Source organism: Atractosteus spatula, chromosome 8 (genome assembly GCF_055471065.1).
Source record: "Atractosteus spatula isolate fAtrSpa1 chromosome 8, fAtrSpa1.hap1, whole genome shotgun sequence".
Classification (NCBI taxonomy): domain Eukaryota; kingdom Metazoa; phylum Chordata; class Actinopteri; order Semionotiformes; family Lepisosteidae; genus Atractosteus; species Atractosteus spatula.
This window is the reverse complement of record NC_142713.1, coordinates 41,864,610-41,889,688: the sequence shown is the minus strand read 5'-3', so window position 1 is coordinate 41,889,688 and position 25,079 is coordinate 41,864,610. Positions and strand designations below refer to the sequence as shown.

The 25,079-nt window shown below is 33.5% G+C and overlaps 1 protein-coding gene across 3 annotated transcripts in view; it reads left to right on the top strand.

Annotated features, from left to right (window-relative positions):
* The window catches only part of tbc1d22a (TBC1 domain family, member 22a), a 214,806-nt gene extending 190,369 nt beyond the window's left edge, over positions 1 to 24,437 (top strand). For all 3 annotated transcript variants that reach the window (XM_088923795.1, XM_088923794.1, XM_088923792.1), the window contains one exon: positions 22,248 to 24,437. In XM_088923795.1, the coding sequence (XP_088779921.1) occupies positions 22,248 to 22,376 (129 nt within the window). In that variant the 3' untranslated portion in view covers positions 22,377 to 24,437. The remainder of the gene's footprint in view (positions 1 to 22,247) is intronic.
* Positions 24,438 to 25,079: the final 642 nt, after the last annotated feature.

Below are 25,079 nucleotides of genomic sequence, written 5' to 3'. Positions count from 1 at the left end.
AATATTGGCCTAAAAACTGCAGTTTTAGTTGTACTGCTTCAATCAGCTACCATTATATATACTATTTCGCTAAATTTACTGGAACCAATTATCAAGTCACTAATTATACTTCTGTCACTGTATGCTAGTAATAGTCTTTATCATAAACAATAGTTAAATCTCTGTGTGTATCAAAGACTGAGCAGTTGTTATTCAAGACCCATTCCGTTTTTTACCCAATTGAAAATAATACAAGTTGTTGGCAGTGTTTTAGTTCTTGTTTTTTGCAATGTGAAAGGGAATCTCATATTTGTAGCAGCTAACAAAGCTGCAGCATTCTTACTGTATTATTTTGCATTTTATTTTGTAGCCATGTGGCTCATTTAATGAAGTCAGATTTAAATGTATATGGCACATTTATGGAAAATGAATATATGTGAAAAACTGAAAGAGTTTAGGATTCTCCCATCACAATTTCAGTGCATATATATATTTAAAATTAGTATTAAAAAAATAGTTATACAGTATATGTGAAACTTGATTATATTTCTTTTTTTTAAATTTGCCTACAATATAAATAAAATGTAAAGATATGTATGAGAGATAACACATACCACTAACAGGATAAATTGTATTATATTTGTAAATATTTTTTTAAGTTGTTGCTTTTATGAACTGTTATAACAAATCACTAATCAAAGAGTTATTTATATTCCTTGTAATTAATGCAGTACCTATATGTGTTTTTGTAAATGAATTACAGAATCTTATTGTAGAAATTATAAAACACTGCAGTAAAACAATTACATTAGTAAGAAAATGTAATTATATTATTATGTGTCATAAATACCTAAACCTTATCATTTATCAAAGTAAAAAAAGACTTTAGAAATCTCTTCAGTGGATTAAAGTGCCACATCTGCACCCATAAAATCAACCTTTTGATTGCAAACAAAAATTCATTGTTAAGATCAAGAACCTAACTAAAATGCTTTTCATTAAAAGCAGTTTTCAACAGTCATTGTTTAACATTTACAATCACTTTTTTATTATATAGCCACCTGCATTGGAATAACCAATTGCGTGAACCCTGAAGTTGTACAGGGTGGGAGATTAAGAAAGTGTAGACATACTCCTGAATTCCTAGTGCCGTCCATCTCTTAACACATCACAGGCTACACAGCCCTGTGTAGGGGGTTCAGTGCTGATTGGATGAGAGCTAAGAAGAACATTGATTGCGATCTAATGGAAGTAGTGTTGGTAGAAACAAAGATGGTTTTGCCTGATTTGGAATCGGTGTTCTTATGAAATGCAAGGCAGAATGCAAAATTGATTCACCTGATTATTATTTAGGAGTTGATATTGCAGTGTTGTTCAGAATATCTGAAGAACATTCCTAAGTTGTGTTCTGTTGCTAGGCCTTCATTTATCCTGCACTGTAACAATGCAGTGCTGGATTCCTGGTGCTGGACAATACCTGTTCAAGCTATAAGTTAATTTTCAATTCTCTAGCTAGTGTTTTATATAAACAATTCTTATAACAATGTGCTTTGGATCATTACAATCCTAAAATGTGACACCACCACATTTTAACCTCAGATCCACGAAGTGCATGATTTAGAAAAAAGTCACTAGTTTTTCTTACAGTCTCTTATACTATAGTTTTTCTTTATAGTCTATGTTTTTCTTCATCTTAAAGCGTAACTGGAAGATATGTACACCCAAACATTTTAGACCCATTATCATGTTTCAGTGTTTCCAGTGAGCACATTATCTATCAGTTTCACTGCTGGATGTATTGCCATGTATTGTCTTCTTTTCCTGCCAGACATCTTTAACAACAGGAATGTATCCAAGTCCAGTATCTTTCTGTGTACTTTTCTGTTGCGTATTCAAAGCCTTTTATCTGTAATTGTATGCCTCAAAAATGTTTTATTTGCAGCAAAATTACTAGGTAGTTCAGTTTATTTAATTCTTGCAATGAAGTACAACTACAGATAAGGTGGCATTCCCTCTTTTTTTATCTCTGCTGGTCTTCTTCTGTGTTCTTGAAATTACTTCAAGGCAAACCTCAAACATAGATTCCCTCATCTTCTGATATCTGCAGCTTTGGAGCCATAATTTAGATTTTTGTGCATTCTATTAAATGTTCTCTACCAATTTTTTTAAATTTTGTTTTAATGCCTTTATGCTTTGAATTAATTCTAAATTGCATTTTAAATATACCAATATACACATATACATTCATACATATTTAGAATTTAGGTTTAGGTTTATTAGGTTGTTTCCACATGTTTTGGTCAATTCACAATTTTTTTCATTATACAGTAGGACTATTTGGTTCATTTTTATATATTGACAAAGAACATGAAACTCTTGTTGTTGTGACACTGTTTAGGTGGTTTCAATTTGTTACTTAGTTTCCTGTAATGATAGTAATATAGTACTGATGGCTGTTACAGGTCCCCTGGACTTTGAAAACTGGCTGTAGTATCGGTGAGAACTACAAAGATATGCTAAATATATGTTCGTTCAGAGACTCTGGGTATTGATGTCTGATAATGTCTCACTTATTTTATTTTTCCTTTATCTGTGCACTAACAAAACAGCCCTACTACTTCATGTTACTGCCTCTTTCTCTTATTATGAAAGAAAATCATAATAAAGTAAAATCCTATGTGTTAGACAAGTGTTTTACCATAATGTGTGTGATACTCAGTTGGTCTACAGGTTATCATTTTTCAAAAATACCGGGATGTGTTGCCCACGGTGGCATTCATAAAAGGTTTAGTGACGATGAAACTGATACTAATTAAGGTTAGGGAATTAATTATATGTTGATTACAGCACCTTTTGCAATCTAATCAAGAAAATACACTTTCTCAGTGCTGCAAGAATTTATACATTGAATTGTTTCTATGGGAATGGTAGTTCAATTGCCACTAGATGATCTTCAACACTAGCAATTGTTTGCCACTTTGACTCAAGTTAGATTTAGACACTTCTTGAAATGTGCTGAATTCAGAAAATTGGAAAACCTGTCTACTTGTTGACAGATATGAAGCAAAATGTAAGAATGCAAAGGAACAAGTAATAGGTTTATTCCATGCTGAAAAAAAGAAGAAAGAGAACACAACGTTTCGGCCGTGGAGCCTTCTTCAGGTATGCCTCATGCTCAGTTTTTCCTATATTTGTAATTAAATTTTTGCTACCTGCATTCAACCCTTCACTTTAAATGTAATCTGACATTTTGTCCCCATTCTGACCAATGCATAATCTGCATTAACAGTACCATAAACAAAATATTTATTATTGTTTCTCAAGCTAGCACAAATGGAAATGATCTCCAATATCGCTGTTTTTCCTGTTTTTGTTCTGGATATTTCTTTCTAATGTGTGTACTGAGTAAGACATTATAAACATTTTGAAAGTTTTGAAAGGATGTCCGAGTGTTTTCCTTGAATTCAAGACCCTAATCAGGACTGTGCTGTGCATACTTTCCAAGATAATTCAAGATATTAAAGGGTCCATGCATTCCAGGAAGACTATGACCTTGGGTTCCATTTGGGGGACGGGATGCACAGTTAAGCTAAACAGTGAGAAGACAGAGGTTATGCTCATAGAGCATTAACTTTGCACAATTTATTATGTTGTTGTTAGGGTTGCTAAAAAAAACCTTGACTGAATTTACAAACTTTGATATTACCCAGTGTTATTATTTTGAAGTACCTTACTCCCTTACCAGGGTATCATCCAAGGTGCTAAATAGATTTTGGGTTTTCAAGAATTTGGCAGTAAACTAAAATTATTCTGCATGAGTATATAATTTCTGCATAACTACCACTGCCTCTTTGTGAAGTTTAGAGTGAATTTTAAGTTTTCCTGCTCACATATATAAAATTGGATGTTTTAGGTCAAGTTTGACTAAACCTAATACATGAGCATACTGTACATGGTCCAACACTTACTCTGAAAACAGATCATTCATCCCTTTTTATGCTGCTGATGTTCATGTTCTATACAATGCACACACAGTGATGGTATTAAAATTGTGATAATTATTAACGGTGTCCATTACAGACTTACTTAATGACCCTTTCTTTTCAAATACCTTTTTAATGTATACTGTTTTTGTATTTACAAATCTGTGTTCTATATTATGTATCTGCTTTTGCACAGTGCTTTGAGTTTTTGAGTTGAGTTTTTAAAGCACTTATAAATTAAATTTATTATTAACACTTGAAGAACACAATTCAATGTTATTTACAGGCAGTAAGTAAGTTAAATGTATTTTACTACACAGAAATGTATTCTAATGATTATAGAACACATATTCTAAAATCTAATAAGCAATTCCAGCTATTTGTGTTCTTTGGGTTAATTTAAAAATATTTCAATGAGACTTCGGTCTTCTTCTGTGTAGCTTAGTATTTTAATTTCAAAGTCACACTTACAGAATTAGAGCCCTTTGAACCATGACTTGAAAAGCCTGAATTTGGATACTAATCATTCCTCAGGCCTTTTAAGACTTCCAAGTCTGCTTAATTTGTGCACTCCTAGGCTGGGGACTCAGCAACATATTCACAAATTAAATGTGTGAAGCATAAAATCCGTAGTGATGCAGTAATTATCAACAACATTTACTGTTTGGATTTTAATTAAAATTTCATGAATATGCATTGCAAATCCTGATGTATAGCTTTTAATATTAATGCATTTGCACCAGCAAGTGGGATGTGTACATCCTCTTAAGTTGTACTTTATTACCAGCAGCTGAAAATCACATTTTTCTTGGCAGCATAGCCTAAATTGGAGTTATGGGTTTTCTATGTAATTTTTATCTTCATATAGAAAGCCAAAATTTAATCTCTGTTAGACATGTGTATTTCAAAATCAAATACCTTAGTATGTATGTTCTGATGTTTATTTGATTCTGAATCAATCAAACTAAATGTAACACTTTATTTCAATGTTGCTGCATAATGGCTTCGTAATCCCTTCATTACTGCCACACAAGTTATATGTTATATGTATATATGTTAGATGTAATAATCACACACAGTGCTTTACAGGGACATGTGCAAATGACATAATGTGCATAAGATGTTATGACATTTGTTTGTTTTGGTAAATTAAAATATTGCCAGATATTACCAACGTTACTGGTGTTACCAAACTACCAGGGTGTTACCAAACAGAATATTATATATGGAATGGAATATTAATGCGAAATTTTATTCTCCTTAGTATTTATATTTGCCCTGAAATTCATAGCATAACAAAGATCTAAAGTTATTTCTCCTTTTTTTCTGTCTTGATTGGGTGTAAATATGCCTGGAAAAGCTCTAGTGGTAAAGTTATGAATATTAAGGCTTGTTTTTTTTAGTTGTGGTTTATGATTGTTAAATTCATTATTATGCCAAATTCTAAAGCAGGTGGTATCAGTTTTAAATGTTCCTTTTTTCATAGGTTATTAAAACCTTGAAATTAAATTGATGGCCTTCTTTTACTACTTATCAGTTGGCTTGAACACTCTTGCTAAATTCATTCTTTCAGCATTCAAAAACATTGGTGTTTAATGTTCCTTGCATGATTGGATTTGTCCCAGGTCATTATTAAATTGTTTTCTAAAGATTATTTGGATGAACTGGTGCTGAATAGTCAGCTCACAAAATTTAGAGTGATATAGACAATAATAATGGAATCTTGGTGAGGCAATATAGTGACCTGTATTGAATAGAGCTTAATCACTTTGATTTAAAGAAAATTTCAGCTTGAATAGCTATCACAGTTGTAATGTAGCTACTTCAATTCTCAAACCCTGTACTCTAATGAGCTGTACAAGAGATTGCGGCAACACATCATTGGGGTCAACATTTAATTTTTGTTGTATTGAACAGTAGCACATTGGTATGGTTGTGCATAGAATATTTTCTGTTTTTTATGCACAGCCTGAAAAACAATATTTATTAAAATAAGAATCATTTTCTATACACTTGATTTGTCCTTTTTAATTTGGTGTTTTTTATTGAGGGTGGCACATTGGTACAGTGGCTAACATTGCTGCCTTGCAGCATTGAGGATCTGGGTTCAGTTCCGGACCTGGGGTGCTATCTGCCTGGAATTTGTATGTTATCTTCGTGTTCGCATGGGTTTCCTCTAGGTGCTCCATTTTCCTCCCACAGTCCAACAACATACTGTTAGTTTAATTGGCTTTTGGGAAAATTGGCCCTAGGTGTGTGTGTGTGTTTCTGCCCTGCGATAGACTGGCATCCCATCCAGGGTGTACCCTGCCTTGTGTTTGATGCTTGTCAAAATAGGCTCTGGCTCCCCTGCTACCCTGAATTGGAAGAAGCAGTTAGAAAATGGATGGATGTTTTTTATTGATGATTTTAAAACAATTTCCCATTAGTTTCTCTACCAGCTGATTATTTTAGAGTTTTTTTTCTCCTCAAATTCCTATGTAGGCAGTGTTAAAGTCATCAATAGCAAGTTAGAACAAATTTAAGATCATTATACAAGAATTAAATATGTAAAAGCAAATGTTGTGATTGGCTTTTTCTATTCAATCAAAAATACATTCCTTTCCAGAAAGATTTACTTATATTACAAATATTACACTTAGTAATATTAAACCATTAATTGCTGTTATTTTATCTCTTATTATTACAGAATGTTTGGTTTTCTATGTGTTTCTGATATCATAGAGTGAAGCCACCAACCCACATGACCCTTAAAAAAGAAATGTAGGTTCTCATTTAATAGGAGGCTAAAAATTGCATGCACATCTTCAGAAATCTCAGATAATGTGACTAGTTTATTTTTAGTTACATTTATTGTACCCATCAAACATATGAATTACTAACAATTCATTTTTAATTGGATGTTTGTGGGAAATAATTTAACAGACAGAACCTAACCAGAATATTCATTTTGTAGCTCCACACATTTGTACAGTTCAGATATTCTTAAACAATATTTGAAGTTCACTTATTTATCTGCTTTTTTAAAATGTCTTTGTCTTGACACACACTTTGTATTGATGAGGTATGTTATCTTAATAAGGGCTCATATCCATACATGAGCCCATTTAAAAAATCATAAGATATAAACTTGTATTGAATAACTGATCCTATAAAAAAGCTTATTACTTTTTCAAGCATTTTAAATTAATAAGCTTTTCGAAAGAATTGTCTGGAATTCTTTCTTCTCATCAGTTAACTTCTGCCTACTATTATGTGAGATTTGTAATCTATAGATAGATTATCTAAGAATTTGTCTTTTTTGCTTCAAGGAAGTACTAAACAACTGAGCTAGTTCTTGGTGTTATCAGTCAGTACCCCATGATGAGGACAAATGAAAAGAGCTTCTGCTCTTCACTAAAAATTCAATCAGAGCTGCAGATAAGAGAACAAATAGAAAGCAGAGGATTTCACAGTGTGAGCTAAGAAAGTGATTGAAGAGAACTTGATTTAAGGAAAGGCGATTAAAATCTGCCTCCCATTTCTGTGTTCAGCTCCTAATAGTTCACTTAAATACCGTGCTTGCATTTGGAATCCCTGCTTATCTTGTATATAATTTAAGCATGGGAAAGGTCTATATCAGTAATGTAAAATGGAACCATAAATCTGCTTTAATACAATCATTTGTACAACATGTATTTGTATTTCCCTCTCAGTTCTTTAATATATCAGATTTTCACTTTAAAATAATTGGCAAATCAAGTGCAGTGGTGGTACTTTTGACTGTAAGTTACATGACTGTCTTCTAAGAGAAGATAGAACTTGCAATTTTATGTTTTTTTTTCTGTCCTGGAACTTAAAATTATGATTTTTATATCAACTAAATATTTAAAAATGTTCACTAATATATTTTTATAATATAAATACATACAGTATTGAAAAATGAAAAAACAGCTTCCTGATAATATTTCTGTGAATATCACTGCTTAATAAGTGCTCCACAGACAAAATCCTCTTTTTCGTTAGAATGAAATATATCAAAATTATCAGCTAGTGCAAGATATATTTAAAACATTTAAATTCTCTAGATAACTCTTTAGAAGGAGAATAGGTTTACACAAGGGATGTGCAATCATATTCACATTTCATAACTTACTGTTCTGCCTTTATGCTAATTTTACTAAAGCAATTTAATATGATGAGTTCAAAGTAATAGGTAGAAGGAATGTGCACCTCAAATGCAGCTTGGGAGTCATTACACTTACCAAAATTATGATATAGCACAAAGAAAAGGACATTTTTGGAGTAAGGAAAGAATATGGGGCAGCTATATTTTTAATTTTTACAACATTTTTCTTTTTGGCGTAGTTTTGTAGCCAGAAACAGACAATAACCTTTTTTGAAATATATTCTTTGTGTATGTGTTATAACATGAATATGTATAATTTACCAGTTCCAAAAGTGCTCTCAGTCTCAAAAACTTGTTTTTCAATACACCCCTCAGTGAATCAGTAATACTTTCACTTCTTGGGCAGTATATGTATTAAAAGAAAGCTTTAAGGACTGGTATTGGTATTTTCTCTTTGCTTCATCACCTGATGGAGTGAATATATAATCCTGTTACCTCAGGCTATAAGGAAAACAGTTCAGGTGGGTAGCTGCGTCAGCATGCGTAGGCTGCAAAGGAACAAGTAATAGGTTTATTCCATGCTGAAAAAAAGAAGAAAGAAAACACAACGTTTACTTGTTCCTTATAAGGAATACATACCTTTTGCAGTCAATTCTTGCACATGAACTTCAACTGTGTAAAAGTTTCAAGATAAAAACTTGGAGATGCAAGAAAGGGTAAGTTGGAGATGGGACGAAAATTGTTAAGATTGTCGAGAGCCATGTTAGGCTTTTTTTGGCACGGGAGTAATGGCAGCAGTTTTGAGTACCGTTGATAAACGCCGTGCTTAAGAATTCATTTATAATATTGAGGAATGGTGAGTTTCATGTGTGTAAATAGTTTATTGAGGGATGCTGAGTCAAGAAGAGAGACGTTGGAGAGAAGGGAACCAGAAAAGTTGGATAAGGAGGGAGGAGGAATGAAAATGTTATGCGTAGTGGAGAGAATGTGATATCGGATGTTGTCGATCTTGAAACTAAAGAAATCTAAGAATGTGTTGCAAAGTTGTGATGAGGCAGGTAATGTGGTGGGGCAGTTTGGCTTTAGTAAGCTGTTGGTGGTGGAGAAAAGATGTCTGGGGTTTTTATGGTGATTTTCAATGATGTGAGAGAAGTAGGTGGATCTAGCAGACTCTGTTGTAACCTTATATTCAGACAAGTAATCTCTCCAAGCCTGATAATGTCCATTTAGGCCAGAAAGACGCCACCTACACTCTTGTTTGCGGGAGGCTGCCTTCATAGATCGCAGATGGTCGTTGTACCAGGGGGCAGGGCGAGAGAAGGAGATGGTTCGAGTTATTAGAGGAGCAAAGGTGTCAAGGGTAGATAAAAGAGCACTGTCAAGTAACTGTATTGTGTCCTCTAGATGGTCAGAGGTAGAGAAACAAGATAGGTGATAAGTCAAACATTGAAATATTTATTTAATTTAAAGATTGTTTTAACTGACATCGTATTTGGTTTTAATTCTGTGCATGAATGTGTTACAGCAGTATTGGAAGTTATTGACATTGCAGTGCATATCAACAAAAATCACATTAGTGTAGCTATTGTGACACATACAGTGATGGTGTGCCATACAGGGTCTTTAACATAGATGAGTCCCGAGGAAAACAGAGACACAGATGCAGCCATAGGTTTAAAAAGTATTCCTTTTATAGTGTAGGAAAAAAAAAACCAGAAAAAAAACTAAGATTGTCTTTGAGCTTCTAAAAATAGTTAAGCTGCCACATGACCAAAGTGTCTCTATGACTCTTTAAGAAAAACCACACCTGAAACTCAAAATTCAAGAACATTTCTGAGCTCTAGTCTGAGCTCATAGCTCCATGGTCACATTGTCAGTCACTTTCTTCTCTCTCTGATGCAGACACATAGCAAGAATCTGTTGTCACCAGACCAATTGTCTTCTCCCAATCAGTTAAGTAACTGATGGCAACAGGTCGTTCCCCACAGCTGTCTGGGGAATGTAGTTCAGATAAGAGCTGCCATTTTGTCTGTGCCTGCTAGCCAAAGACGACATATATATACAAGGCTTTTGACATTGTGATTAATCGATTCTGAAAATATTGCAAAGAATTGTTTTTAGTCTTTAATCGCTTTTGTGATTTCAGAATTATTTACAAAATGATATACAGTGTGTGAAGTCAGACAGATTTTTACAACCTCTACCAGTTACAGAAGAAGGTTGTATCTACTAGGAACTCTGTTCTCCATTTTTATTAATAATATTGTTCAGGCATTAGGCAACTGTCGTAGCCACTTCTATGCAGACAAAAACATCTTATACTTAGACTGCATCATCTGTAAGACCGATTTGCAGCTTAGTTTACCTTGCAGTTGCAGCTGCTGACTTCGGACATAAGACATTTTAATTTCCCTGTGCAAATGACTGAAACTATTTATTCATTGTAAGTTTTTTTCATTGTAAGATTAAATCTTTTCTATATGACATATGCACTTATTAACACCGCTATGTGTTGTGTTCTGTTATAATATTTACTTTTTAAATTGCCTTTTTCCTTTACTGCTACTGTATGTCCTCTTTACATCTATGGTGTAAGCCCCTTCAATGGCTCTAAATGAACTGTCTTATCTGGTGAAGATTATCATTATTAGAATGCCCCATTATCTCAGTAGTATTGATTTGTGATACAGTATGCATTAAATTAAATCACTATAACTAAAACTGTATACAAATGTCAGCATAGGCAAATAATTGTGTGATTTTATTTTAGACCTTTATGTGCAATTAATGCAGTTAAGGCAACTGCTTCTGTGCTAGGATTATGTGGCTTGTTTCCTTAATCTAACAGTTTTTATCTCATATCTGTCTCATATTTTTATCTCCCTATCTCATATTTCAGTTTTTCTTATACCTACACAACCATACATTACTTTAAATTAATCATGAACAAATATGAATCTGTCAGTAATACGAAAACATATACTGTAGCATAAATTTAAAAATGTCACCTACTTTTTATGAATTCAAAACTCAACAATTGATTGCACATTTTCATGGGCTACGTGCTAACATTCTTTGGTCAAATGAGATCAAGTTAGAGTTTGTATTTTCTTGGTCTTTTGCTAATCTAATATTTTTGTAAAGATTATAAAAAATGATCATTTTGTTGTACTATTTCTTAATGCATATACAGTGTATTACCAGTAATCCTTTTCAAACATATATTAAATATTAACAGTGGTAAAATACCTGTAGTGTTAGCACTATAGATGTCGATGGATTTCCAAAGACAAGCATCAGCAACCTGTGTCATAAATGTGCTTTATTAGTAGAGCTTAGCTTGGTAGGATGAATGGCTGTTCAATGAACTAGGAAAATGTATTATTCACAACTATAAACAGTATATTATTAAATTAATGTGTGCATCACCTTGTTTTTTAACCTTTTTTTAATAGAGAGTAGTAAATTGCAGGATTATCCAGTTAAAATGATCTGCATAGTTAAGTCTGTTCTCTCCTTTCTCATAAATACATTGGTAATTAGGATTTGTCCCTGGAGTAGCAGTTTTCATTTAGGGTTATTTAAAAAATTTTAGATGTGTTCTTAATTGTTACTTACTCCTTAGTCATGATAAAATGGACAAAGTGATTAAATATGAAAAGACAGGGTTGAAGGAGAGGTGATAGCTATCAAACTGCCATGATCTCTTACATTTCGTATTATGTACTGTATTTCTCTTTGGAATTCCTGCTCTTAGAAAATATGAAATTAATTAAGAGACACTATAACTCTACTTTTTCAGAGGACATCTGAAAATTAATGGAAGATTGTCCTGTCAAAGTGTCACCTTCCATTTTTCACCTGGGTGAGAGCTGTCGTCCCTGGTTGTTGACCAATTTGAGCCGCTGTCAACTGTAACTTATCTAGCTATCAATGTCTCCACAACTCCACTGATGTTTTTTTCCCCAGAACTTGACAAGGTTTTCAAAGTAATAACAGGATTGTCGAGGAAATCAACCAGAGATGGCTGTAGTCTCTCATGCATTCAGTATTGGAGATGGGGTTCAATTTGACCCTCTGGCTGTTAGATCAGATATAATTTTAAGGGAGATGAGCAAAGAAAAGTCAAATTGTACCATCTTTACTTCAAAATATCAGATCAGTGAAGGAGTAGTGACATTTAACAAACATCAGGCGTGCTAGGGAGAATGCAATCTTTTGTGAGAGCAAAGGATCACTTCAGTGTTGAGTTACTGAGTTTGATATGGTAGCACAATAGATTGACTTTTACTCTTCAAGAATAAAAAAAAATGAGCATCCACTGTTGGATCCAGAACTATGGCCAGTGTGTGGAATGACCTTTTTGTTTGTGCAGAGCTTCCAATTTTTTTTGCTGTTATGGAGGTTCTTTGTGTACTGTCATGAGTTCATATAAGTTCTGCAGGATAAAGGAACTGTTCAGAATATTATTTATATATATATATAATTTCATAGGGATGTATTTTGTTCCAAAAATTATTTCCTATTAAGAATCTTAACATTTTTAAATGAACTAAAGAGTACAATTTTGGAAAGCTGTAAAGGAAAGACCGTTATCCTCAACAGTGACCTTGAGACAAGAACAATTCTGGCATTTCAAAATGTGCACCTTCAGATTGTTTCACTATTCCACAGGACATCATTTCCCATGCATTAAATACTGATGTTCTACATAATTGTTACGTCAGGTCACACTAAAGCTACAGCCTGTGTTTCTGTTTGTGTCATTTTGTGCTTGGTGTCTTAGGGGTGTATTGTTTCTATGACATGGCTGTCCATCTCCATAATATTTCATTGTATAAATATATTTTAACAGAAACAGCCATCCATCTGTTTTAAATAAGTGTTTTATTAGAGGGTAGAGGGTCACAGTGAGTAGTCCATCACAAATCTCACTCACAAATGCATTCACTCATATATACAAACATGGAGCAATTTGGGACACCGGATATCTTAGACGGGAAGTTTCTGGACCATGAGAGGAAATCAGAAATCCCCAGAGACGTAGGTTCCATGTGGACCAGGGAACAATTCAAACTCAATTCACAAGGCACACCAGTTCAGGATCAAACCCAAAACAAAAACTGGTGGCACCAATTGTGCTTTTCTGCTTGGGAAATCCCAGTCACAGTCGGCTAGTGGAATGCCGCAGCCTTGAGTTGGCAGCATCTGGAGCAGAGTTAAACCCACATTCAGAATTCAGGGAGTTAGTATCTTTTTTAATAGATTAAAAACATTTTGCCTTTGTTTGTTTTCATGTTTTGTTATTGTTGGTTTTAGAATTCACATTGTCTAATTTGTGATCTCAGGATCTCTGATCCACCTAAACAAAAATGTTTGTGAAGAGGTTGTATCTAGTGTTATGGTTGCAATTAAGTTATTCTTTCTACATTTTTTCCTGATAAGAGCTTGAAAGATTTTCTTCCTCTGTTGTTGTCATGTGAAGTTATATCAACTATGTGTATTTTAATTTGTTTAATAAGTGGGCTAACAGTTATTAGTAAGTAGAATTTGTCATCTGCATTCTACTTTCAACTGCTTCAGTACTCCTATGTATAGGAGGAAAATAAAAGGCAGATGAAAGCTGGAAAAACAGGGGCTGGAATACTGTTTATCAACCTGCTGTATTGTTAGTAAATTTTAAAAAGAAACAAAAGCTCAGACTATTTCAGTAGTTCAGCCTTGTTGTTCATTCGTTTTCAGTTGTACAATAGATTTATTAGGAACGCAGTAATGTGCGATCTACAATGTGATGCAGCACAAGTATAGTTTATCAAGTTATCATTCAATTGTCTTCATAAAATTATGATTTTGAATTTTGACAGAAATAAAAAAGAAATGAATACATGCTTGAACAGGGTATTAATTGCCAAGTATGTGTGACAGGTTTGACAGACATGTTAATAATCACAGACTCCTCTGACTAAAGATCTCCAAAGAGTTGAAAATAGCAACTTTCCCATGCTTTATTCATAATTTCTGTCATTATTTCTAATTGTTATCATGTCCTTTTTCAATTTCAATTCTTCCAATTATCTGTGCATCCCCAAGGCTTTCGGGATGTGGCATTATCTTAATGGACCCACAGTTAGATGTGTGATGGACAGCTTAATTAATTTTCTGTTCCATACATTAACTTTTCAATGCACTTGTAAATTAGAGTTACATTCAGAGTCTATACATTTAGTTATTTAGCCAGAAAAGATTACCCCCAAGGTCACTACAGCAGATTACTTAAATCAAAGTAGACCACTTCCTCCATGTCCTTTGATTGCAGCAGATCTCCAACTATAGAAATTACTTTTATTGATAATTCCTTTTGAATCTCCATGTAATTAAAGAATTGTTCTGATTCTGAGATTCTAAATCAGACATGGCAAAATATCATGTCCACTCTTTTTTGAAAGCATTATCATCTTCTTGATTTTAAAACAAAAATGTATTTTTACATTACAAATTAACAAAATAATTACATTAAAGTGAAATAATTTACCTTATGTCATATGTTTGATGGTAATAATTCACTACATTTTATTATATTTAAGTAGCATTACTCGAAGGTTGTCAGAAAGACTAATATTAATGATTTGTTATTTTTAGTTGTTCTAAAAATTAATAAGAAATGTTAGTGTTTTTAAATATAAAAAATAAAAGTATACCTTTTAGTGTTTGATACCAGGCTCACTGACATTTGGAAAGCAGGTTAACTTAATTAAGAGCTCCAATGTCTGTTAATTTCACCCAAGAAGGCTGCCTTGCAATTCAGTTTATTATAATGTGCTTAATGATGTGTGAGCAAAAGTGTTTATGTACAAAGCTATATCGTAATCACTTTAATTGGTTAAATACCTAGAGGTCAAGTGATATACTCTATATGTGTACAAATAAACTAGTTTATTAGTTACATATCCATAAATACAAAGGTGACTAATATGCTTAGTCCTTTAGTAAGCTTATTCCATTTTAAGTATTACTAAGCGTGGGAATCAGCCTTTTTATTGAAAGATGCTTTTCATAATATGCATTAATAACAGAATATATTTTTGCTAATATAGTATGGTGTATTAAATATTTAATCTGATAACCTGTAATATAACTTTTTTGTATATTGAAAAATGCGTTAATTATATAATAGTTTTTCTAAACATAGATGGTTTTAATTACATTAAAAGGATAGAGTTGGTAAAATATTTTTTAGCAGGTAGCAATTATAGTTCCATTTTACTGCTCATAAAATGTTTGAGCCAGTTCACCCTGAACTACATTAATCTGCAGCTGTTACACTTTCTAAAAGCATTTCCCCTAGTATGGTGTTCTGCATTTTAATGAGCCATCTATGCTTTGTCCTAGCAGAGTTACATTAAACGTTGCTTAGTTTGGTATTTAAAAAAAACTCATGTAATTTGCAGTGTTTAAACAAATTCTGTTTAAGTATAATGCTAAAATATGCAATACTTCTGCAGTTAGATGTTACTGTAAATTTCTATTTGCCACATTAGCTAGAGTGTAATTCCTCTCGTAAAATTTAGATTCTACAAAGCACTTGTTCTCAGCAAAGTATTAAATCAAAAAGTTGGCCAAAAGGACAGATTCCCTACTAGTAACTTAACAAACCCTCCTTAATGAGTCACAATAAAATGTAGATTTTGGAAAGCCTGTGAAATTCTACTTTGATTAGAACAACTATTCAGACTTATTAGTGTCAAAATATTTTGTGTTCAACATATGGAGCTGGAACTTATATATCTGTTCCTGCACTTTGTAAACCTTGAAACAGATCAAACCACTTTAAAAGGGCATTTTATGTTCATCCTAAGTGAAGACTTTTTTATGTTGCATTTTAGTTATTTTGATAGACCACAAGTACGATATTCATTGACAATTCATCTTTATTGTTATTAGTTTCCACTCTCTTTCAGTGGAAAAGAAAGTATGAAACGTGGTTGTGTGTGATGATAAAAGACTTAGAGTACAATACTGTAATTGAAAAAGACAACCATTTGTTAAACTTAAATTTCTTTTTATATTTATTTTATTTTTAATTTTCTCAGTTTTTTTTCTTAATAAGGTGTCAACTCACCTTAAGGGCATTATACCCTTGAAAGATTGATGCACTTTATACAAATGTGTTTTTCACAATTTTATTTGCAAAATTTAATAATTGTTAAACTGGCTTTTTTAGAATAGAAATAGATTTTGTGCTTTGTACAGAATTTCTCATACTTGGATTTAGGCATTTTTTGAGGGACAAGCCATTTCCTGACCTTGAGACTCCACAGTTAAACATGCTTTGCAAGTACTCGTGAAGTTTGCACATTTGGTGTAATAAAGAAAATGTATGAGGTTTCTCCAAAATCTACTTTTACCTAGTCTTTCTCCGGTTTGAAATGAAAGAGACTATTCTGGTCATGATAAAGGGTTAAATCTTTTGGCACTGACAGCGTCCCTTTTGGTATCAGTCATGTCCTGTTTAAAGCTGCCATTCTGTACTGACTGTAGAAAAAGACAAAGTCTCTTTGATAAGCTTTGATAAAACAGTATATGTTGAAACGTATCATTTTAGCTGGCCCAAATAATAACTGAACAACATTATTCTTCCAAACTTCAAATTTAATTTGTGTTTGCACCTACTTTAAGAAAATATGCTCTCTTCAGACGGTATATACTCATACAGACATCAAGATTTAAATTATTCTAGTGTTTCCCTAAGTCACTGTACATTGTACATCAAGGACCTGAATGGCACTGATGTAGAAATTTCCTGTGGGAATATTGGTGACAATATAAATTCAGCTTCCAAAAATCTCAACCATTGCCTGAATTTTCCTCTTCCTCTCAGAATGTGTTTGACTCCTGTGAATCTAGGCCACTGTGTACACTTTGTTCAGGGGACATTGTGTGCACTTTTTTAGACACTTAAGAAATATATGTGATAACCACAATCTCACCACTGCTAAAATGAATGTTAGTACTGCATTGGCAGTTTCTGCATTCCCTCCCCTGGCATCACTGAATCTTTTCCTGTCTTTATCATTTATATGGAGCTCTCAGATCCATTGTACTGCTACAGAGTGGAAGTTTGGAGTGCTGCAGCTGACATAGTCAAATCCTAATTGCACAGTGCCAGTATCATCACTGTCTAGCCCTAACCCTAGAGGAATATTTTTGTTATTGTTTTGTTATTAGCTTTTAGTTTTTCTGTTACATTTTAAAATTTAAATTGGGCTCAGAAAAAAAAAACTAATTTCCCAAGAGACTGAAACTGAAAAAGAAAATGTAACAAATCAGCATTGTTTCATTGTTATGTTCCTCTGCAATCTGTAAAAGGCCAAGAAGGTTTTTATGTGCTTACATTTTGGAATGAATGTGCTAAATAGTTAGATTTACCTTCACTATAACCTCCCTCAAGCAGTAAATTGACTTCAGCAAGTCGAGAGTGCAACCTGCCCCCATGCTAAATTATTGTAATGCAGAGCTTCATATGTGAAGTGGATGTACTGAACACAATAAATTGGTTATATTTTTATGAAACCTTAAGTGTTTTTCTAACTAAAGAGGTTTTTAATACTAATGATTTTTGAAAATATAACACATGTTGCAGTTTGTTGATCCATTATCTGTAAGGAGATATGAAGGACAGGATAGTACAAAGACAAAGTAGCACATTTTCAGATCTCATCTACAGTACATTGCTGCTGTTCTCACAGTTACAGTACATTATTGTCATATCATTCTTGTGTTAAACCTTGAGGTAACTGTGCAGCTAACTATGTGACATCACACTTAAGAGGTCCTTAAAATGTTTTTTAAGTGCTTTTAAGAGCACTTAACCTATTTTATTTGTACCTTATATTTTGACCACCAGTGTTTTCATAGCTATATTTCCTATACTTATTTTCACTTTTTTGTTTTTTCTCCCATGTGCTTCTATCACAGTATTAAAAATGATCTGGACCATGAAATGCTTAACTACAGGCCTATCACTAGTTTTGCCCGTCTAGTAAAATGGTTGGAACAGTTGGTTACAGTCCAATCACATTGTCATCTTTCATTTAGGGGACAGTTTCAAAATTTGTAGTCAGGGTTTAGACAAACACACACTATTGAATCATAACTTCTAGGATGCTTAATAATTTGTTTATGGTTTTTGACTCTGAGTTGCTTAATATTGTTACTTTTGGGTGGGTTACGAAAAAGTAGAATAACAGGAATTGACCGAACTGCTTATGCCGGTGTCACACCACACGACTTTTCCTAGGATTTTCAGCCGTAGCCTTCACTTAAATAATCGTAAGAAAATCACAGCGAGTTGTAGAGAGTTACAGTGTGCGCCCAGTACCGTCAGTTGGGTAGTGTGACACCCCCAGCAACTTAGTCATAGCGCTCTTAACAGCCCCTATGACTCTAGTTTGATTTTCTCGTAGCGAATTGCAAGTTCGTAGGGGTGGGCAGTGAACCACATGTTTACTTGTGAGATAATGTGCTCATTGTATTACACATTATAGCGCAATACTAATTTGTTTACAATATTTATTTTAAAGGTGTTTTGTATTTTTTTTTGTAAATATGTTCTATATTTATAAAGAATTATATTTTTGAAGATGTTTATTTGTGGAAAACAATGCCTGTGTTACATTTTTCAAGATGTTTACATGCTTGTTCTCCATGCTGTTTGTTTACTTTCATGTGATGCTCCTCTTCTGCTCCATGTTTATTGGCTGCCAAAATGAGGCGACCTCGTGGTACTTTCGCGGCACAATACACAATTTGAAAACGTGATGAAAAGTCGTGAGGGAATTGTGTAATTAGTCACCACCTGCGATTCCTAGTCATATAATTTGACACCTTCTAGGACAGAAAAGGCAGCGAGATCAGCAACTGCAGTCGTTAAATTTGATAAACTCTCCGACTAGAAGTCATGTCGAGTCATGTAGTGTGACGCCGGCGTTAGTAAGTAAAATAAATTATCATAACCCCCAACTTGTAAGGATTTCTCTAAGAATATACCCGAGTGGTTGGTATAGTTAAAGGCACGTGAATCCTTTGTTCTCTGACACAGCATTGGTGAAAAGAGTAATAACCTAGGAACACTTGTTGAAACAAATATTTCTTAACAATGATAGTAACACTCACTACACTACACACAACATAAATATACAACACACAAATTACAGTATTTACAGGTTAACAGAGAAGATGTTTCATAGTCCCACTGCTACCAAGTGCTTGACTCTTAAATAATGCCTACAGAGGCGATAGAAGAGATAATCTGCCTTTTAAACTAAATGCAAAATAACCTGCATTTAAATCTCTCTCTCTAACCCAGATGGCACAAAATAAATGGGAGCCTGTCTCCCTTTTCTGAAATGCACCCACTAGCAGTATTAAACTGAAGGATTCCTCACTCATGGACTCCAAGTTCATCTTAAAGCTACAGAATAGCAAGCTGTATTAGCAAATACTGTTTTAGCTCCAGTCAGAGTTTTTTTTGGATGATCCATGATGTAGGGACTCTCACTTGGCTCAAGCTACAAGTTCCAACTCTTCCTGCCTCCTATCTCTTTTTGTGCTCTGACCTTCTTTTTCTTCCTCTTTCTCTAATTTCCTTCTCATTATCTGATCATTTTAAGTCTATTTTTTCAAACTGTCAATCATAATGGATTTGCATTTTTCTGAATTTTCATGTAGAAAATTAGTAATCAATTAATGGGATGTCTCTTTATTAGTTGGCTCACATCTGGCTAGCTGAAGCAAGTTTGTAAATCTTGGTTGTCTCTGTTCTTCAGTCTGTTACACAGGACTCTGTGCTGAGACCTTTATTATTCAGTATATCATTGTTATGCTGTTGAAACTCAGATTTATGTACAGACTAAATCAGAAATAGCTGCTACAGTGCCTGATATATACTAAGATATGTCATGTCATGTAATTTGCCAAACCGCTTTATACTATACGGTGTCGCGGGAAGCCGGAGCCTACACGGCAAGCAATGAGTGCAAGGCAGGGTACAGCCTGGACAGGGCGCCAGTCCACCGCAGGGCAAGTGCAAGCCAATCATGGGGACAATTAGGAGGCCACGGTAAAGGCCGAGGTTGGAAATTTGGCCCAGACACCGGGATAACTCCCTACTCTTATCAAGAAATGCCTGTGGACCTCGGTTTAACGTCTCATCCGAAAGATGGATATTAAGATATGATTCAAAAAAATTGTGATGCATGCCTTTATTTCATTATCTTTATATTACTGTAATCACTTTGATTATTGTCCTTTTTATTGGGGTGTCTGATAAAGTACAAAATAGGCTGTAGTATGTCCAGAATTCTGTGGTTTGCGTGCTAACTAAAGCCTCTTTCTCAGCACATAACTCCTGTATTCTGTAATCTGCATTGGCTCTCTGTGAAACATAGAGTTGATTTTTGTGTTGTCTTGCTTAAATACAAAGCATTGAATTTTATTGATCCAGATGTGGCTCCACACAATTATGTGATACTCATCTTGTACAGAACCACAACAGTGGGGTTCCCAAGTTCCTTCCCAGATCCATCAGAGACTCTATAACTGGCTGTTATTAGATATATCTTCATGGCTTAATTATTTAAATTATTTCTCTTAATGCATTTTATTTGCGTCATGTGTTGCGATTCTTTTTACATTTGTTTTGTGTTTGCTGTGTGTCTTTGTACAGATGTGTTTTTGAAATTCACTTATTAATAAAATGTATTATTTTTAGGGGGCCAAGAAATGAATTTAATGTACGTTGGGTTATAATTTTTGTTCCTACACATTATTTTCAAATGCTTTTTAATTCAAACCCCCATATGAAAACTCAGAATACTTGCCAGTATTATAAACACATATGGAAAGTTGTTTCACAATGAAAAATATACCAGCAACTCACATGGTTTGGCTGTAACATTAGATTTTTGAATTGTATAAGTTTGAAATTTAATGGGCTTCTTTCAAACAAATTAAAGTTCAACTCTGAAACGTGGTGCACAATATTTACAAAATTTACTAAATTTAGACTTGCTCAGGACAGATGGATTGGTCACACAATTTTCCACCCATATTTGATTTCTCAAAAAACATTAAATCAGATTAAAATGTCTCTGAATATTTGTCTGATTGGAGCAAACCTTAGTATGCATAGATTAGAATAGATTCCCTTTCAAAATTGTGCTAAACAAGTTGATACATTAGAAATCGTGGCTACTATAAGCCAAACCAATTTGAAATGTGTTTTAATATGCATGTATTGTGAGATATATGTTTAGTACATGTTGTAGACTGTTGTTGACCCTTAAATATGCTGCTGTAAAACATTGGTCTCATGACCTCTGACAATTACCAAAGCTCACATGCAGAAATTCCTTATTGAGGGTCATGGTTATTTTGGGAGATGTACCAAAAACCATTTTTACTAATATTGACCTTTCTAATATAATATTAATAATAATCTAATGAAAACAGATGATATATATCTGCTTAGCCATTAATGACCGCTGTTTGCAGTTATTTTTATTATAGTTAATAACTACTGTAAAAAAGACGTATACTATTTTAAAGCTTTATTAGCCAGAATTTGAAACTATTGTAATATTAGAGGAATAGTCTGTGTGTTGTTAGGTATTTGTGCAAGGTAAAGCATTGCTTTAGAAAATGTGTATATGTTTACATATGTATGTAGATACTAGTTTACAGCATCTATTTTCAATTCCCTGCATAATGTTTAATTCATTCATTATGCATATTTTTCTTTTTTAAGTTTTTTAAAGGATCAGGGCATCCTGTTGATGGATTCCTATTTAATTGAACTTGGATAATAAAAAAAGAAGAGAGACTTTTTTGCTGTCCATGAAAAACTCTGGACCAGTATAGCAGTCAAACTCAAACCTGTGCCAAACACACTTGCCAAGATGAGCGGTGTATTTAATCTAAAACATTTGTAGATACATTTTTCCCCACACAAAGTGTTTAGGGAGTTTACCCACTACAGATTCTATTCTTGATTTTAATGATTATTGTATAATATCAATTCCGTTACCCAAACATTGAATAAGTCTTGCATATTGTATGTGGGTGTGTAGTATATGTTTTAATTGGTTTGCTAATCAACTTCTGTTTTGTCTTCTGAATAGGGACTGATGATCTTGTTGCAGAATCTACCTACGATGCACTGGGGAAATGAGGAAATCAGTGTTCTCCTGGCAGAGGCTTATAGATTAAAGTACGCATTTGCAGATGCACCAAATCACTACAAAAGATGAGCCTCAATTAAAATGGTGAAAGAACTACTGAATTAAAGTCTTCTTTTTCTAGTTTATTCCAACTTCACAGCTATAATGAGATTAAAGTGTGGTTTTTGGATTCAGTGTACAGTTCTTAATACAATTACAGTTTTCTTTGATATTACAAATATGCACACTCCAGTGTCATATACTTCCTTTCTACTCATCTTAATTAATCTGACTTACAAAATGGTAGTAAAGAAGTATATTAAAAAGCCCATAAACACAGACAAATGGAAAATAAAGTGATAAAATAGTGTCCCTACATAGAAAACATAGTTTTTTGTATTTTTTTTTACGCTTACTGATTAACTTAAGTAATTTTCTGACAGTGTACATGCTTCTTAATTTAAGGCCTACCATCTGCTGTACTAAACAGGATTTGCTGTTCTGGTGAAGTTTAAAAAATGCACTGCTCATATTTAGTCCTGTAATGTCCTCTAATGTAACTAGTCTGTATCAGCTTACAAGTGCTAACCATGATGCCCCTAGCACAGTTCACAATAAAATAAAATAAAAAGGTCAAGAAGAAGGTGTATATGCACACACCTTTATAGAGATATATTATATTGCCATTGGATCTAAAGATATCAATGGTTGTAAATGCAAAATATGCTTATTAGGCAATAAAGAAGTGTCCCATAAGCCGTAAGTGATGGAAGTCGTGATTTCTTTCACCTTCACTAAACTAGGCAAATACCTTGATGACACTTCATAACAAAAAGACTACCTCAGGAAAAGTCAGGTTTAAACTTTTCACCCTTTTTATTGAATGTATATTGTTGTGGTAGTCTATGTCATCTTGTAGAAGACCAATAGAAAATTTAATTCAATAACCCCTAGTGTTTACCATGTAATGATGTCTTAAACTTGCCTTAAACGTGACTGTACAATTTCAGTTTGTGAAGGATTAAGAGTTTTGTTAATGTTATGTGTATACTATTTGTGTAAGTATGCTATTAGTTAAAAGTGAATATACATTTTCTTACAAATTTATCAACCAAGATTGAAACTTATTGTAGCTGCATGAACCCATTGCTGTTTTAAAGTACAGAAGGTGTGTATGTGTGTATTGGGCGCATCTTGTTTTCAAGACACTAATGTTTTCAGTGCTAAATTGGATGGGAAAATAGCCTTTTATTCTTTTTTTCTTTCTTTGTGCCATTTAGAGGCTTTTATTTTATGTGCCAGTTTAACAATTTAGTATTCCCCACTTTATATTTGACAATAATATATTTTTTTCCATTTTGTAATAAAATCAATTATTCAGATCAACCTTCTTATTTTCCTTTTTATATACTGTTTACATAAAGTTATGTTATGCCTAACATGAGGATTCTACATCATAGATATTTATTTTAAACGTATAATGATGTTTGCAAAATAAAACAAACTGGAAGAATTTTAAGAACAAACAACCATTTGCTAAGCCATAATAAAACGTCTTGATTAAACAGTATCAGTTAACCTTTTGTTTTGTTTTTATTACAACTAGTGACTGTACAGACTAAACATAAAATTCAGTACATCAACAATCTGCAACTCATCTGTTTTTCCAAATTAGGTCCACAAAGGATCATAACTTTTTTTTTTTGTTTGTACTGCTGTTTGTCTTATTTTCCAGTGCAGCAACATCGCATCGTGGTTACAAAGCATCTTGTAAAAAACAATACAAAACTTTTACATAACATCTGACAGTTCATATTTACCACATTTTAAGTAATCCTAGGAACAGTGCTCAAGGTGAATTAAGTTATGACGGCAGGCTCTTGTGCTCAAATTGGAGCATTGCATCAGAATTTTGGTAGACCATTCTGTTACCCAAACTTTGTTCTTTTGTCATAGTGCAATGTAAAATGTAATAGTATGGATACCACATTCTGAGACATGATTCCTCTGATTTTTGTACTCAAATTACTGAAATATATTAAAAAATAAGGTGTGTTTTCAAAACTGAAGTAAAACCTGTAAATAGCAATGAAAAGTGAGACAAAGATTTGTAAATACAAATGAACAATGTGTAAATAAATAATGGAAAAAGTGTTGTGTCAGAAGAATCTTTATTTCTGTCTGTTTTTGCAAAGAAAATTGTAATTTCATTTTCAAAATGTTTTCCTGTCAGAAAGTATTCAAATACATTTTAATTGTATTAAATTCACATCACATTTTTAATTTTATTTAACTCTCATGTGTAACTCTTCTTATGTTCTTTTGTGGCTGTATTAAAATGGCCATCTGATAGTGGACAGGAATATCTAATCACTGACTGACTGCGTAGTAATATATTGTCCATGTTCTTATATCTCACTTGCTTCCCTCTCAAATAGGCTCATCTTATATTTACAACTCTGTAGAAGGAAAATGCATGTTCTCATGTTCTAATGGTTTTCTTGCATGATGAGAAGTCAACAGATATGCCATGGGTTCATTACTTGCTAAACATGAGCCCCATTGAACATGTATTTGGTGAATGAGCTTGGATAATGTGTGGACTCTAGGGCTCATAGACGAGTCAACAGGCACATTCTAGTCAAGGCTCAACAAGAGCAGTAGAAGAGGCTCCCATAAAACACCTGTAGCATGGTGCAAAGCATGCATCACAGGTGTATAGATTTTATTGCTTCCAATGGTGGCCACATGCTGCTACTACTAGCCTGCGGCTTTCACAGTAGTGTCATTTCA